Here is an 18,003-nt window from a genome sequence, read left to right as displayed (position 1 = left end):
TCCGACTCCTTATTATCGCCGAGGAGAGTTTACATACATAAAAGTGGCTGCGGGACAATGTCCCCACGCTTGTTCGATCATCTCCCCATCTTATATAAATAAACCCGGCCCTCCCCTATCCTACAATGTCCCCCCACCTTCCGCGGCCACTGGCCGGCTGGCTAAGTGGTTAACTAACTGGCTGCGTGGTATGGTAGTAAACCAAACTGCTTGAGATATGATAATGATTTTTAGCGTGAAATTACACGAATTCACTTTACGAATCGATTTTTCTCAATTTAAATCAACTTTTAATGCCGATATGGATCCTGATTTGTAAGTAGACTCGTATGCATGCATTATTATTGGGTTTGCCGTTTAATGGATAAGCACTAACCAGCCTTATTTGGAGCCTCTGTCTATTTATTGATGCCAAAAATATTAATAAACGTATTAGCGAGTGAGTGAGTGAAGGGGTGAAATTATATTATGCTTGGCAGACTGGAAAAAAATCATGGGTATTAAATTACTTAAGAATTTGCATATTTCTTAAGGTTATGCATACATAAGCTGAACAGAAATGACTTGAACACCCAAACATTCGCAATTATGAATGCCTTTATAAATATGATAAATAAATAATCTGGTGAAAAAAAATGGGGCCATGCGAATCAAATCAGTACCAAGAAAAGTATTTCTTAATTAAAGTGGGATCCTGCAACATATATTGAAAAATCATTTTATCCCAACCAGCATTGTCCCGAAATAATAAATGTTCTTCCACTCAAATTTCAATTTTGACCGAGACGATATTAATTGTCAATTTCAATATGAAAATAAATTTGGACATGTATTTTTATTTTTATTAAATTTTAATTTCCACCTTGGCAAAAATCAGCGCCGCATGAGGTAGAAAATTACACACCCACATTTTCCATTACGAGCAACCAAAAGGTCGTAAAGGACGACGGGGGTGGGACCTGAGTGTCAACTAAATATTGTGGATGCATGATTAAAATAAAATGCAGGCCCTGGTCTGCTCCTTCTTGGAGGAAATGGAAAAGATAGACAATGACGATAGACGTGACACATGTCGTAAAAAACCTGATGCTGCTGCTCAAGATGATACGATAAGAGAGGATATTGAAGGTAGAAGAAGAGGAATCATGAATGAAGTCAAGGTGGTGGACGACGTGGACGTGGACTGGCGTGGATCTGGAAGGTAGGGAAAGTTCAGAATGGCTTTTTGGAAAATTTTCCAGCCTAACCAAACCATGTGCTGTCGGGTAATATAATTTTTAGTAAAAGCGAGTTGAGTGAGTGAATCTGAACGAAATCACGGTACAACAGGCTTTTTCTTCTTTTCGACGTCTTCGGTATGTTTACACGGACAAAACAGGAGCCTATTCCCACTTTTATTCTCCAAACAAGTCCATATAGTGGGCAGATGTGCTTAAATTATTACGTTCTTCCTCCTTCTCGTGGAAGTTCGAGAGACGTGTATTTATTATAGAGTTGTATGTATATTCCTTCGAAAAAGTAAGGAGAAGGAGATGGTCGGAGGTTGGCAAGACCAGATTTTGATGCCCTTTATTTGGATATGTTTACTGTACGAGTGTAGAAAAAGGGTTAAACTGCATTAGGCCCGACATGCATGAAAATTTCCAGTTTTGCTCAGATTTTCATAATTTCTGCATTTCCTTGCCCCCAGATAATTGGTTCATCTAATAGCAAACCAAGCTTTTTTAGAAATTTTTCGAAAATTTTCTGACGGGATGTGATAAAACCGTAAAAATTATCAAAACCTGAGCAAAACTCGATTTCCGCTGCGGTTTAAACACACGATAAAACCCTTTTCTTCCCATTTTTCACACCTTTGCGTGGGTGTGGCAGTCGCAAATGGCCCCATGTGGCTTAACACCCTTTTTCTACATTCATAGAACTCCACAACATACCCAAAGGACGCCGAAAGGACGCCCAAAATCTGGCGGAGCCAACCTCTGACCTTCTTCCACTCCTAAGAACTACTTCTTTCTTCTTCTTCATCTTTGCCCTCTCGTTCCTGTTCTCCTCTCGTCCTCGTCGACGTCGTAATAGTAATGACGATCCATCTACATTACGCTCTCCGTAAAGATCAACATATGGCTTAAAAAGTAAAAAGTAAAAAAAAGAGTACGTATTAAGTCTAACTATATGCAGGCCAGGCCAGGCTGACTCCCGATGCTGCCATTTCCGTGTTCCACAAGAGAAGAGAGAATAAATATAAAAAGGAAATACTAAATCGACAAAAACCTGTTTTTCAAAGACTTCTCTTGGTACTTTTTTCACTTTTTCTTATAATTCACATGTGTATGTATGTACGGGAGGAAGGTAGTAGTCATTCGTAGTATAATAAATATGTGGTACATACATACATGTGTACATACATATGCATACATAGATATTCATCCCATTATATAATCCACTCTCCCGGCATGCATGCAACTTTTCTGGACTGGATTAAAGTTTCATAACAACGAACGAGTTCTCTTAAAGAGGCGAAGAAATGAGAATGAGGTGCTTTTTTCAGAGGTTCTCAAATCCAATGGCCGCGGACATTGTCCCTCTGTCTCCACGGATATTGTCCCTCTGTCCCCACGGATATTGTCCCTCTGTCCCTACGGGTATTGTCCCTCTGTCCCCACGGATATTGTCCTTCTGTCCATGATGTCCCCACGGCTTCAAATCCATCCACCCCGTCCTAAAAATCCCTCCCCCTTTTAAATATGTTGTGTGTATCTCGATGAAATTATGCAATATGAAAATTTTTTCAAAAAATACCATCAAAATTTCAGAGAGTTGATCATCTTTTATTATTTCTGTACATCTTTATTCTCATTTCTTTCCACCATCATCATAATCATCTCATCACCGTTAATAAGGCTTTTTTTTCAAAACTATTTCATTCATTTTGTATATAAATTATTGTTTGTGACTAGGCGTTTAGTTCCTGATGGACCATCTTTTCTTCTCGTGTAACGTTACATTAGGCTTATCATTACAATTATTATATTATTATCAGTTTTTATATACTGCTAACTTATCATTCTAAAAAAAGGAGAGCATGATAACACAACTATATCGGTATTGCTAAGATTAGTTAGTAAATTATTATGCATATAATAATCTGTGTGTGTGGTTCTTTTGTCTGTAGGTGAATTATTTATAGGGTTAATTTAACAGCAACGAGAATGTGAATGAACAACAGTAACGTGCATGCTTATAATTTTTATAATTAATAATAATGTAAAATATTAAATTTAAAATCGGGGCGATTTTTCAGGGGAACAGTTCTCATAAGTAGATTTTTTTACCTCAATTTGTACTAATTATTGAAATAATTAGCCTTTAAAAAAACAGGAAGGAACTTATTTACTTACTAAAAAAATGCAGAATGGACCAACAACAAAAATAAAAAATAAGCACCGCTTGAACTTTCTTTTAAAAAAAACTGAAAAAAACTGTTCCAAAAGTCATGGTGGATTTTTTAAAAAGTAATTAATTAAATTAATAAAAACTTGAATAGTTTAGTCCAGTCCATTTTTTCCTGTTGTGTGTATTTTTTTACAGCTATTAGAGATATTTATTATGCTTTGGTTGGTGGGAGGAGGAGGGGGAATAATTTTTTAAAAACCAATTTATAAATATTTTTCAAACTACCATACAGTTTTTTCTAAGGGTATCAAGGATTTGAGCATTAATTGCAGAGTGCACATATAATAATTAAATAACAGTAATTTGATAATAATAGTAATCATAAAGTGTAAATTTAATAATAATCAACAGGTCGACAGGTTGGTAAAGCTGTTGCGAAGATAATTTTAAATATTCTTTATCGTAACTTATAAACCATAAAAATTAATTGGATTGGATTTAATTTCATCCAAAATGGATACACAAATATAGAAAAAAAACATTAAAAAATATTACGAAATGAAATATTTCTCTGAATAAAACTTGGAGAGAGAAAGAGAGAGAGAAAAATTTAGCAATAATAATAGTGAAAAAGTGTTCTGTAATTATAATTATTATTATAAATTCTTTAAAAAACATCATTATGCAGTTTCGTTCTTTGGAATTTTAAGTGCCAGTATCATTTCTTCTCCTCCTTTTTTCTTCTCTCCGACTAAATATTTGTCAGTAGTTTTTTTTAATACCTAATAAAAAATCTAAAATCTATCCCTACCAGGTTTTATTTTAGCTACATTTTTTCTCAGCTCTCATCAATCAGTTCGCAAAAAAACTGTATAGGTTTTTAAATAATCATAATTAAAATAATAATAATAGTTTCTCTCAAACATGTGTGTTTTCCGCTCAAAAAAATTATTATGTCAAATGATCATGATCAATAAGTCAGTCTTGAAATAGATATTGATTACTACAAAATTACTCGTGTTTAAGGTTAAAAATTCTAAAAATTCTTGACCTATCTTAATCTCTCGTAAAAAATGGAGAAAGAGAGAGAGAGGTCAAAGGTTACTTTCTCTCTTACTTTCTCCTTATGCCTGGCTTTTCTTGATAACTTTTTTTAAGAGCTGTTCTTGACTGGCTGCTGCACTCGTACAAAAAAAATTACTGTTTTTTGTGGGTCTAGTTGAAGTTGGGGGAGGGCAGGGGGCGGGTGGGGGAGGTTAGCTAATTTTCATGTATGATAAAATACTTATCGATTTTTAGAAGAGACAACCTTTATGCAGCAACATGTACATACAAAACGATCCTGACTCTTTCGGTACAATATATTTCAGACGTCGTCGTCGTCTTCCCCGGCGGAGCGGGTGCTTCATCATTCTGACCAGGAAACGGGACAGGACAAGTGGGTCACTTTCTCTTCACCGGGAGAAAAGTGGAGGTGGATGTGATCGGGGTGGTCGCGATTGAACGAGGGACAATGACTGGAGGGGTTGGAGAAATCGGACCATGGCGTCCACCACGGCGATGGTTATTATGATGGTCTTCATCCTCCGAACTATCCGCGGCTACTTCTCTCCCCGTCCCCGTGGTCGTATTGGAGGGATTACTGCAACTGCACCCGTGACTGTGGTAGTTTTGATATGCTTTCTCCGTCAGGCGAATGCAGCCCTTGCACGGCCAGTACAAACAGAGGCAGGGGAACACCACACTCATCGCGCCCATGCACCCCCACCTCCAAAACTTGCGGTGTGGAGCGCAAGAACACGGTTTGTCGGCACACATGACGCCCCCGTCAGGCTCGTGGTCCTTGCCACAATGGTAGAAAAGGGCTTTGACGCAGCAAAGGCAGGTGACGTAGTCGAGGAGGGGTTCAGGTCCACAGTGTATGGTTTCCGAACAGATCCATCGGGATGGAAGGGGGCGTGGGGTTGAACAAGCTTGGCACCGACATTTTCGACAGTATGGGCACAGGATGGAGGACTCGGCGAGTTTCACTTTGCCGACGCCATCATCCCCCCCACTGATACTTCCACTCCCACCCCCACCACCACCACCACTGGCATCTAAAAGCGTTCTCTTGGCTGGTTGCAAAGTTACGACACCACTGTCAAGACTATTTCTATCACTATGGCCTTTGTTTTTACTAGTTCGCGAACTCGTGGGGAGTCTCACTTGCTCGGCAGCAGTTACACTTGAGTCTAAATAATCCTTGTGGATAATGGAAGGGTTATTACTACTTGAAGGGGGGTGACCCACACCACCACCGGCGCCGCCACCACTGCTGTTGTTCAGATTAATCGGCGTGCCCAGATACAGATTGCGGTGCCTTTCAGAGTCAGGTCGCGGCGTTTCCAAGGAAATCGGTCTGTTCGCGATGGGTGGAGGTAACCCTCCCCTCGATCTGGAGGAGGAGGAGGACGATTCATTCAGCAGCGAGGCGGACGAGGGGACACCACCACCAACATGGACCGGTGCCAAGAGTTGTGAACGGGACAAGGGTCGTACAAAGACGGTGGGAGCACTTTCTGGTCGACTCCGAGTGGTGGGGGAGAAGCCGTCCACGAGCGGTGTGGCGGCGGCGGCGGCCGTGGCAGTGTGTAAAAGTCTGGCCGCCGTGCCGGGGTAGGTCCGCGTAGCCGTGGAGGAGGAGGAAGTGGATCGGCGATTGTTAAACCCATTCTGGTTCTGAGCCATTGATAACTCAGCTTCTGCGTGTGCATTCAAAATTAGAGGTCAGTTTCGTCATTATTTCTGGAATCCTTTCCTCTGACTGCTTGCAAGCATGGTATTATTCTTTATGTCAACTGGTCCTCCTGAGTGTGGTGGAACAAGGCGGGGGACGATGCTACCCGGGGTCGGAAGAAGAGTCGTCGTGACAGCGTCGGACTTGGACATTTCCTCATTTGGAACTCCCTTCGTCGCGTCACACCTGCATCCAGTACCTGTAACATATACAAAGACAAGGCGTTTAGTCGTCTCCCTTTCTCTCCTCGCGAAGTAGTATTCAAATGAACAACAGGTTTCATATTTCATTTCATTCCAAGTTAGAGACAAGATGCACACTTATTTTTTTCGAAACAGAAACTATCATTTGCTCCACTCTGCAAATTATCTATGTGTCACAGAATTCAATTATCCCGTTCAAAATTTGGGCTGAACAAGACCAATATTTCCCGAAAAAAAAAATTTCAAAACAGGAAATCTCTCTAAAAATCCCACAAAAAATTTAATACGATAACCCACCTCAAGTCTCCAATAATGCCTGATTCCCACCGATTCAGACATCACTGTGACCGACCACCAAGCCTCGCGCCGGAGTAAACACTTGGCCAAATCTGCGTATCCTCTCCACCAACCACTTCGCAAACCCCCGACACCAAGCAACCGATGAATGAATGACCACTTGACGAAGAACAAACACCTTTAAAATACTGGTCACCACGAATTGTGACCGTTTTTCGTCACCACCAGGCCCCCTCTTTCCACGCACTTTAAAAATAAGCCCCTGCTGCCCTGGGATTAGCTCTCTAGATTTTCTACTCAATGAAGGAAGGCCGATCTTCGTGGTGCTGCATGTCGTTCAAGAAAAGTAGTTTCTTTCTACTATATCTCTCTCGTCGTTTTACACGCCAGATCTGAACGACTCAGCATCTGCTAAAAGACTGAATGGGGAGGTGAGGGAGATGGGTTGGTGAGAAAATAAGATGAGGGGACGACCGACCAGACCACGATGCTTCAACAACCAACAAGTGATTTTCTTAATCCTCGTCCCAATAATTGTATGCTATCTCTCATACATACATGTGAGCACAGCAGTATTATATTCCTCAAGTGGAGGGACAAGCCTTCAAGGAGCGGTTTTCTGCCATGCATCATCATCATCATCATCATGAAGTAAAGATGAAAAAGAAGAAGTTGGGAGCCAGGGTCACTCTTCAAGATTCTCATCCATATCCCTTTTCCAATTCCTCCACTCCTTCGTTCGTCTTTAACATCTTCAACTGCTGCTGCCTACTTACTTAACCAACGAACAAACTCCCCTTCTTCTCATCTCAACCCTGGCTCTTAAAACGAAGAACCAACTCTTCCTGAAAATCCAACCCATAAGGAGATCCTTCTTCATCTTCATCTCTTTTTATTCTTCCACAGGCCAAGCCCGTTCCACCAAGAGGCAGCTTTTATTTTATTTTACATGACACGCACTGTAGCAGGCAGCAAGGCGTGCAGCTAAGCTACAGAGGACGACTTTTATTATTACTTGTGATCTATCTATACTCAAAGACGTTCCATATACATAGACGACCAGACTGTGTGCATCTTCTTCTTCTCGGTGCCGTAATATACAGCGCCAACCGAACCAAGTCATTGCTGCGAAGCTGAATGAAACACGCCCTTCCCATTATGAATGAACGACGTCAACGTTGTCGCCACCACCACCACCAACGCATCTCGCATTCCTTTACATGACCAAGAAGAAAATAAGGAGAAGAAGACTTCAAAAGATTCTCAGAGAGCATACATACACACCTTCCTTATCGCCACTAAATTCTTTAGCACACGTCCAGACAGACAGACACAAAAAACTTTATACGACTTCTTCTCTCAGGAATTATTTTGTCTCTTGGTGTCGCACCCTCTTATTATTATTTTTCTATCCTACACCAAGAAGAGCTTGGTTCAAATCATCATCCATCAACACGCTGTATATCATCGTGGTTTTTTATATTCTTTGCAAATCTCAGCAGACCTTTAGCTCCTCAGCGTCAGCCCCATAAACAAGTCCAATTCCAAACCACTTTTTACATTCTGTTCTCTTCAATCAATGACTGGACCAACCGACCGAGAGAGTCATCCACTAAAGCAAGCTTATTACTTATTTATCACCCTTTTCGAACATCTCTCTCTCTGCTTAAAAATCTCTCAAATGAACCCTTTTATTATGCAATCTTTCTTCGGCTTACGTGACAGGAAACGAGACCCCGGAAACTTGACACATTTTTTGCAACATGTCTCCTCCATCCATATGCAATATTATGCATTTCTTTCTTTCTACTTATCCACCCAACCAAAAAAATAACATATAAATATCTACGATAACAATAGTAATATAATAACCAAACCAAACCCCAACCTGGACGACTTATTTTTTTTCTTTGAAAAAAAACTGTCCAAAAACCAAATGTGTTTGTTTACCAGAAGAAGAAAACTTAATCTCTGCCACCAGCAGCAGATGTGCGTCGCAGCTAATCTTTCTTTTTTGGCACGGGAAATATAACACCAACCAGAGTGAATGAGTAATATAATAAATAGCAGTTAGGTAAGTTACTTATAACACTTTTTTTTCTTAAGGCATCGCCACAAATGAATGGTCGTCGTCGTCGTCGTAGTCGTAGTCGTTCGCAGCATTATTATTATTATTATAAAGGGTGAAACAAAACATGTCAGACGCGGTGATGCACTCACTACTCTCGAATAAATAAATGAATGCATGCATGCAAAACCAACCAAGAGGTACATACGTACATGATGGTTAGTTATTTATTGTTGTTTGTTGTTATGTTGATTCGTAATTTAATTCTTTGTACGAAATCCAATGAAATGAATGAGAGCGGATATAGCAGGTACTCACACATACAAACCACCACTTTAAAGACAAAGACAGCAGCAGCAGCAGCCTCACATTTAAAGAAAAAAATAGTTAAAAACACATACATACAACTTAACTAAGCAAAGTCTGCACCATGCATTTTATCTTTTACAGTGTATAAAGATTCCTAAGAACAGTGGCCGCGGAAGGGGGTGTGGACAATGTCCCCACAGTTGTTCGATCATCTCCCCATCTTATACAAACCCATCCCCCTTCCCCCCTCGTCCCCACACCTTCCGCGGCCACTGCTTGAGAAGAATTCATCACCAAGAACAAGAAGAGGATACCATTTCATACATCCTGCAACTCTTTTTCTTTCTTTCCTTCCACGGCTAAAAAATAAATCCAAGCTTTTCTCTCCAAGTAAGTACCACCCATTGTTTGCGTAATGTAATGTAATGATATTGTGCATCAAATTTCAGCAATCTATGTATGTATGTACTGTACACATGTAGCTACGTACTGTACAAACTGAACGAACGGCAACTTACTCCTCTTAAATACCTTACATGGCAGAAATGAAATATCAAGTTAGTTATCTCATTAAATTAAATTTAGGAAACATCCGGTGTGAGATACATTTCAGCCACCATTCAAACCAGAGATACATATTTACGTAATAATAATACGTACTGTGCTCCTGTATCACGGGATTAGATGAGAATTGCTCTCCCAGTTCGAGAGGATGTGACGTCGACGCGAAATAACAATAAAAAAAATACTGCCTGCTTTGCTGCAGCTCAACCGAATGAATGAGAGGAGAGAATCGCAGGAGGATGGCTTTAAAATATGTAACTAACTAACTAACTAACTAACTACTAAAACTGAGAGAGACTTTTAAGCTTATTTTTTTCCTCTCTCTGTTCTCTGCATGAATTGGATTGGATGGAGTTCCCATTTATTTATTTCGCTAGTACGACTCATCAAATGAATATAATATATATCCCACAGTAAATAAGTACAATAGCCAAGCACCACTCATCATCAACTAACTACAATTCATCCATCCAATCCTTACACAAGATCAAGGCAAGTCAAACTATTATGTCTCGTTGAAATAGTTAAAGTTAGTTTAGTTACTAAAACTTTAGTTAACAAACATACATAAAAATTGCGGCTTTAATATTAACAATGCACTCCGAAGAAGAGGGAGAGAGAGAAAGACCGTGTAAGTAATATTTATTATGCAGAAATAAATATGTGTACCAATCCAATCTAGGAGGGAGGATTTAGTGGGAGGAGATCGGTAAAGTACAAGACGAAAAAAAAATCAGACTGGACTTTGAACCAAATCAAATCTACGGTCGGATACGTCGTTGGCCGCGGAAGGGTGAGGGGACAATGTCCCCACGGTTGTTCGATGTCGGCATCATCTTATATAAACCCGGCCCACCCCTATCCTAATGTCCCCACACCTTCCGCGGCCACTGTTTCGAGAGGATCGCCACCATCTCATTCATCTCCTACATAATAAATCAGCTCACTTGATTCTCTTAAAGGTCAAACCATTCCCAATTATTTCGTTTAAAGCTGATTTAAACTCGTGAACAAAAAAAAATCCGCTTAATTGTGCCTGTACCGAACCCAGAGTTAAATAATTGCACATTAACTTTTATTATTTGCGCGACTCGAAAAAAAAATGATGTACGTACATCTCCTTACATTTCAGTAAATAGGCAATAAAATAATATTCGTGCAGTGTCACTCATCCGTTTCATGTCTCCTCCCACCAGCCACCCCAAAATATGCCAAGAATGGAGAACAGCAACACGTTTAATGGCCAATAGTAAAATATAATTCGACACTTTTTTTGCAAATTGAGCCACACTTTTAATACCTTTGTTGTCCAACAAGAGAATATAAAAAGTTGAAATGGGAAACCACTCAAAATTTCAAACTTTACTGCGACACGTGTAAAGTAAACAGACTGTTTTTTAAACACAAACAAATAAAAAAAGCACAATAATAATAATCTTTTTCCTAGAACAACGAACCATGCAAATAATAATTTACTTATTGACGACGAAACTGTCGAAAAGATCAATTCCTTCCTAGACGAATGACGACGGACTCGTCATCTTTTCGTCGTCGCCGTGAGTAATAAAACTTTTGTAGACAAAACAACCGTGATGATGATAAGATAAAAAAATAACACGCTAATAATTTGTGTTGTTTTCGTCTTCTTATGTAACTTCAGTTCCCTTCACTTTAGTACAAAAATTATTAAATGAAATGAATCACAATTCCTTTAAAGCGTCATCAGTAAAAATTATTTGCACAAACAAAACTCGAACCATTCAATGTATGTACATAAATATTTCACTGTCATCGTGTCACTCATTCCGTCCGTGTGTGTGACGTTGTGTTTTTTAGCTTGGGAAAAAATATTTGGATCTTTTTACATCCATATCAAAATCTTAAATTACTTGCAAAAAAAAAACTGGAGCAGTTTAGGTTAGCTTACCGTCTCCAATCAATCAATTAACGAGCAAACTCTGCATTTTTGCCAAGTCATACATACAAATTTAATTGGAGATGTTTTATGTACTTATGATGAGAAATTGGAGAAGAAGGAGGAAAAAATGTCACATTTTAAGAATAAGTGATGTGAGTTCTCTACTTTAGATGATAAGCTCTCATCCATCCATCCATCTACAGTAAGCGAATTTATTTGATGATCAAATGTATGCTTTAAAACGCATGCTATTTGACCTGGCGAGTGAGTTGAAATTGGTTGGTTGAAGAGATGATGATATTCATTCATTTTATTTAAGCAGTGGTGGTGGTTTGGTTTGGTAGTTGGTCATTCATTCATTCATACTTTCTTAACTTGATCATCATCAGGACCTCCTCCTCCTCAGAAGAAGAAGTAAGATTTGGTGGATGGCATGGCGTAAGTAGAAGGCAACCACCCATTGCAAGAATCCAATCTCATCTCACGTCCACCATCCATCCATCGCCAAGAAGAAACGAGTCTCTTATTTTCTTAATAAAATATATAGTTCACCATCCATATTGGACGATATGCCGTTTGCATGTTGTTCCTCCTTCCTCTGAGTAGTGAAATAATGGCAGTTTTCTGTACGGTAACCAAACCACCATATTTGCCACGGAGAAGAAATGATATAATTACTGACTATGCAGCTATGGTCTCCTCGTCTGGCTTGGCTTGTCGCAAATTTGCTGCAAGATGGTGGTGGTAGAATTGCTTCATCACCTCGTGCACTTTAATCTCAGGGAAAGAAGAAGAAGAAAATTGAATTGGTCAGCAGAAAATGAACGTTATCAGCTCGGTGGACGAAAATAGGTGGACGAATTGAATGGAAAAGTCGTAATTAGTTAGTCACCTTATTAATTCTTCTGGCTTATCTTATCTTGAGCCAAAAATTAGGTGGACCGTTAATCCCGAGTCAAAAGTCAGCGGATTTTGGATGAATGAAGTAAATTTGAATGAAGGGAAGGAAATATTTTTCATACTCTCGACTAGAAAAATGTGTATCGGTCGGCACTGCCCGCGGAACAATGTCCCCACGGTTGTTGGATGTCGGCATCATCTTATATAAACCCCGATCCTACAAAATTAACGTCCCCACACCTTCCGCGGCCACTAAATCGTCGGTAAATCCTTCCAACCTACATCTTTTATTTTATAAATTCTTCATTTTATAGATTGAGAAACCGAGATTCCTGAACCGAACCAACCAACTGCTACATAACTCACTCACTCACTCACTAATTAATCATCTCATCCATCCCACCACCAAGTCAAGGTAGCTCGGATTGCATCAAGAAGAAAAGAAACCAATTGAAATATTTGGAATTGCTGCAACCGGTAGTTTATTTAATACAACTACATTACATTCATACTCCTTGAATTGAATCAAGTTTGTAAGTCTTACATTAAAACATGGCTGGTTGGTTGAGGAAAAAGGCAATATTTAACCGTGAAGAAATAAATATCATCAATTCCTATCATCCTCCTTCGTAACATTATCTGATTACGTAGCCAAGCCAAGCCAGCCAGGTTTTAAGTTTAGGCGATGACTACATACACATTTTTCTCTCTACCTGATCAATTCACTTTACTTACTTACATGTCAAATCTCAGAAAGGATGTGCACAGAGCAGATGTGATGTGACCAAAAAAAACGAGTCAAGTTAACAATGCCACATCACCAACAAAACCACCACACCACCAGTTATTTAGCAGGATGATAAAACCCAACCAATAAACAATATCATCCAATCCACCAATCCAATCCAGTCCAGTCCAGTCCACAAGAAATGTAAAGAAAGGACGACACGAGATGATAATTATCATTCTTCTGTAACACCCCAATCAGTGGCCGCGGAGGAAGCTGTGTGGGGACATCTGGGGGCATTAACTGGGGAGGGCCGGGTTTATATAAGATGGGGAGATGATGCCAACCCTTGGGGACATTGTCCCCCTGTCTTCCGCGGCCACTGAGGAGCACGCTATTATTTAATATCACTGACTGACGGACAAACAAACATTGCTCATTTTTTTATCCATTCATCCATCCATCCATCGCTTAATAAGAAATCATTCTTATTAATCAGCACAAACCCATGTACAAGTAAATCGTGACATGGAGGTGTGGTGAGACAAATAATGAAAAGAAAAAAAATATACAACAGCCTGAATAATAATCATACATGAAAAGTTATGTCCCTCCGCGGCTGCTGGCCTTGTCACCAAAATGAAAAAGAAGCATATAAAACAGGATGATTATCTATCATTATTTAATGAATTGATTCCTCGATATTGCTAACACGACATTATTCACTTCTTTTTTTCCTTGGTTTTGTCCCCCGCACCTTTTCAGCCGTGTTTCGGATTAAGATCGGGCACGGAGAAGAGAATTGATAATCTCTCGAATTATGACTTTATGAATAGATACCAAACGGGGCATGATGTTGATCATCCTCGTATTTATCTGGTCATCAATTCATGCTGCTGAATATGAAGGCAGTGTGTACCGTGTATTGTAAAAGGGCAGCAAAAGCAAAAGCAACTCACAAAAGTGAGCCCATCATGATTTCATGAAGGACAACCTACGCATAATAATAAACCTGTACAACTTTTATATGTACAAAGAGCTAGCTGCCATGCCCATACATAGTTTTACTTCATTCATGATATCGCCCCAACTTTGTGTGCTCCTTGTAACACACGTATTTAGGTACTTTCTCCAACTTATTTGAAAGGGGATTTTTGTGAATGAAATGTAAGTAAATCCATAATATGAAGGAGGGAAGGAGAGAGAGCGTTTACTAATCCGGCGGGGGAATGTTGTACAAATCGTCAAAATTGTTATGTCCCCCTCCCCCCACTAAATAATCTATGGCCTGTTATTGACCAAAAATCAGAAGTTCAAAATTTTCCGGGTAATTTTTTCGAAAAATTACTTTTTTTGTGCATAATTTTCCTTGTGAAAGTTGTGAAATTAAAATTACTTACTTATTTTTTGGCATACTTGTTACCAGGAGTCAAAATTATGTCCCTGCAGTCATTAAATATTCACAATCTATTGTCGACCAAAATGCAAAACTACAAAATTTCCCCCAGGGGTAATTTTTCCCCCGTAAAAGTTTCGAAATTACGAAAAGTAACTACTATATACTATTTTGGCCATGCTTATGAAACTAACAAGCAATACAAATTTCGTAATCCTGACAGATACACGCCACGAATAATATTGACTGTACCGTGAATGAAATTGAATACTATTTATTTATTGATGCCGGCTCGCATCCATGAATTGGACGAATAATATCGCAATCAATCGGTGGTGGTATCTTCCTGTATCTGGCTTGGCTTGGCTCGCTGCGTGGGGGTGCCTTATGGTGATTGATTGATTAAAACAGAGATTTATTACTACGTATGTACAGACTGGTCTGGGGGTACAGCATTTTTATGAATAAGAATAAACCGTGATGATGATGATTCTGATTCTCAGAGCCAGGTAATTTTTTACGTGTGTGGATGTGTGCAGAATATATAACTCTTATGGAATATATACTCGAAAACTACACGGTAATTGGTTGGTGGTGGTGCTCCTGCCTTTTTTCGAGTGATGACGACGAATCATTATTATTAATGACATAAAGTAGAATAGCACCAGTGTCACACATTTTTCTACCGGAAATTCGACAAAAATATGCATTTCTTCCCACCAGGATAAAATACTTTACATAAATTTTACAAATAAAATCCAATCCTTATAAAATTCTTACCTTATTTTTAACGTACTGCTTATTTTTATCTCTTTTTTCCACGAAATTCTTTTCCCGGTATCCGAAAACCAATATAAAAATAATAATAATAACGGTCTGTCGTGTGTGTGTGTCACACGATAAATAATAAATCACTCCGGCTTAAATCCACCACACACACTAAACCATCTTATTTTTTCTTATCGAATAGGTAAATAGGTCGGCAAGCCAATCATCATGCATCCATCCATCCAACCGTCGTCGTCTGATGGTCTCACACAATCAATAAAAAAATACACGCCACGCCACAAAACTCCCACAACTTCCGGCGTCGTCTTCGTCGTGTCGTCCTCCTCTCTTCCCAATTATTTACTTTGGGGGCTTCGTCACCACTCACTTTTGCCGTCCGAATGAATGACGCAAAACGGATGACACCGCTGCACGAGGAGAGGATGCGATGCGAATGTTACACAAAATCAGTCAATATTGGGAAAGCGTTACTACTCCAAATTCCAAATTTGACTTCGTTTCTTTTTTTTTTGGTGTCCACCAACCACGCCACAAAAAAATCTGCGTGACCAACCACTGTCACCTTGACTTTGGATAATAATTCAATTAATTATTTTGCATTTCACTTTTTTTCCTCGAGTAAATGACAGTTATCAACCACTTATCAAGTTTTTCTCAATTTTCTCTCTCTCTCTCCTTTTCTCCTTTTCACTGACAGAAAGAAAGAAGAAGAAGAAGGCGATCTCGTCGTCGTCGTTATCGTCGTCGGTGTCGTCAAATCTTGTACTTTTTTCCACCCTACGTGCGCTTATGTTGGAGGATTTAATCAGACTGAAAGTTCCATCAGAGTATGAATGAATGAGAAGGATTTTATTTAGTGGATTGGATGGATGTATGTATGCCATGGTGTGGGTTGGCTGGTTTTTGCCACCTTCTTCTTCCTCCGCATATATAACACAATACACAAACATACATATCTACGTAAAGCTTGGAGAGAGAGAGAGAGAGATCCATTAAATAAAATGCTCTCTCTCTCTCTCTTACAAAATCTACCATGCACGATATATACGACGACCGTTATGGTACGAAGGAAGCGTTGGTTGGTTACCATCGTCGACCCCTTCCCCTCAAGCCAATTCATTCACAAAACGAGTTGACCGGCTAACATCCCAACCAACACAAGGACCAACTTGACTTCCATAATAAGCAGGCAGAAGTTCGTTCAGAAGAATAAAATACAAACGAAACAGTGAACGCGGACAGGGCGGAGGGACATTGTCGACAGGGTTATTTTATATAAACCCGGCCATCCTCCCCAATGACAATGTCGACAGGGTTATTTGATGTCATCTTATGTAAACCCCCCTATGCCAACTTGTCCCCACGGCTCGTTCCGCCGCCACTGAAATGAACGAAATGACGCTCTGTGTGATGCTGCAATCTCTTCCAAATCCAACTTTAGTACGTATAATGGGGATGGATGGATGGATAATAATAATGGTTTTTGTAGCTTATACTGTATGTACTTGGGTGCACAAGTTATTATAACTGGGATGGCTTGGCTACCTCTGATTTTTTTTAACTTGTGCTCTCTCTCTCTCTACTTATCATCATCCTGTGTAATGTGTGTGCTTTGGCTGAAATGAATGTTGGTTGTATGAAATAATAAGTTGTTGTCTGTGCAACATTTTATTTATTCTTTCCTGTGAAATATCTACTCCTCTCTCGCCTTAATAAGTGTATGAATGTAAGTACGTACGTATCGTCATCATCACGGTTTGCTTTACTTGCCCAGAAAACCATACGATTCAGTCATTCTCTTAATAGCGCAGGCAGGCAAGCACTACCACCATTCAATTCATGAATCCATCTCATCTCGGAATCTGGTACATTTTATTGTATTAAATTATTACGTATTGTATTTATTATACTACTGTGTAGTGTACTACATAATACGTGAGAGGGGTAGATGTACTTATCTTACGTATTTCTCCATGCTGCTTTGCTTTGCGTCTCATTTATTTGCATGGCTTATCTTCTTTTCCTCGGGAAAAAACTCCACTTCATAGTTACATGAACATGAAGAGAACGGTTTTTGGTAGAGAAGAGGAGTCATTATTATGATGTACATACTTTATGTATAGCGTTAGACTTGGTTGGTTGGTTGGTGGTTGGTTTTTGATCTTCTTTCATCAGCGAGACATTATTATGGATGGTGAGGAAAATGAAAATGTGGATATCTATGCGAGTTTCAAAAGTATGTAATATTGAGAGATTTTTTAAACCGAGGCAACTGAACTGACTCCTCCGAAGCAAAAGGCAGGCAATGAGTTTGATTGAGGATGCAGGATGTGGCGGAACTTGGCCAAAAGTACTTGTACATATCTACTTATAATACTACGTAACATCTGCCTGCCTGCCTGCCTGCATCCACTCCTATTCGTCGTCGTAGTCGCCCCTTCTTCTTCTTGTGAATGGTTTGCGTTTTAACTAAAGTTTGCTTTACTTGCATGCATGCAGGACTATTATGTGAAGAAAAAGACTCAAGTAAAACGAGGAAAAAAGAGTCGAGTGTACTAAGGATAAGAAGGATGGCTTTAAAACCGAACAAGAACGCTGAGATTTTTCGCCTCCATCCGTTCACCACGTCTTCCTCTAGTTTGCCGTTCAACAATAATATA

General features: G+C 39.4%; 1 protein-coding gene across 2 annotated transcripts; it reads right to left on the bottom strand.

Annotated features, from left to right (window-relative positions):
* Nucleotides 1-2,807: 2,807 nt before the first annotated feature.
* Nucleotides 2,808-16,196, bottom strand: LOC110856888 (protein sprouty homolog 2). Of its 2 annotated transcripts, none has more exons than XM_022105473.2 (2): nt 15,335-16,196; nt 2,808-6,371 (listed from the first exon to the last, which is right to left on the bottom strand). In XM_022105473.2, exon 2 carries the CDS (start codon nt 6,121-6,123, stop codon nt 4,837-4,839), a length of 1,287 nt encoding a protein of 428 aa, XP_021961165.1. In that variant the 5' UTR covers nt 6,124-6,371; nt 15,335-16,196; the 3' UTR covers nt 2,808-4,836. The 2 variants fall into 2 exon arrangements, with proteins under 2 accessions (XP_021961165.1, XP_021961166.1); XM_022105474.2 differs by lacking the exon at nt 15,335-16,196 and adding an exon at nt 6,673-8,010.
* Between the last annotated feature and the right edge of the window lie 1,807 nt (nt 16,197-18,003).

Source organism: Folsomia candida, unplaced genomic scaffold (genome assembly GCF_002217175.1).
Source record: "Folsomia candida strain VU population unplaced genomic scaffold, ASM221717v1 Fcan01_Sc017, whole genome shotgun sequence".
Lineage (NCBI taxonomy): Eukaryota > Metazoa > Arthropoda > Collembola > Entomobryomorpha > Isotomidae > Folsomia > Folsomia candida.
Note: the sequence above shows the minus strand (reverse complement) of the source record. Positions and strands in the feature narration are given on the sequence as shown.

Coding starts and splice junctions, on each gene's coding strand:
- LOC110856888 (XM_022105473.2), bottom strand. CDS start 6,123: ATGGCTCAGAACCAGAATGGGTTTAACAATCGCCGATCCACTTCCTCC.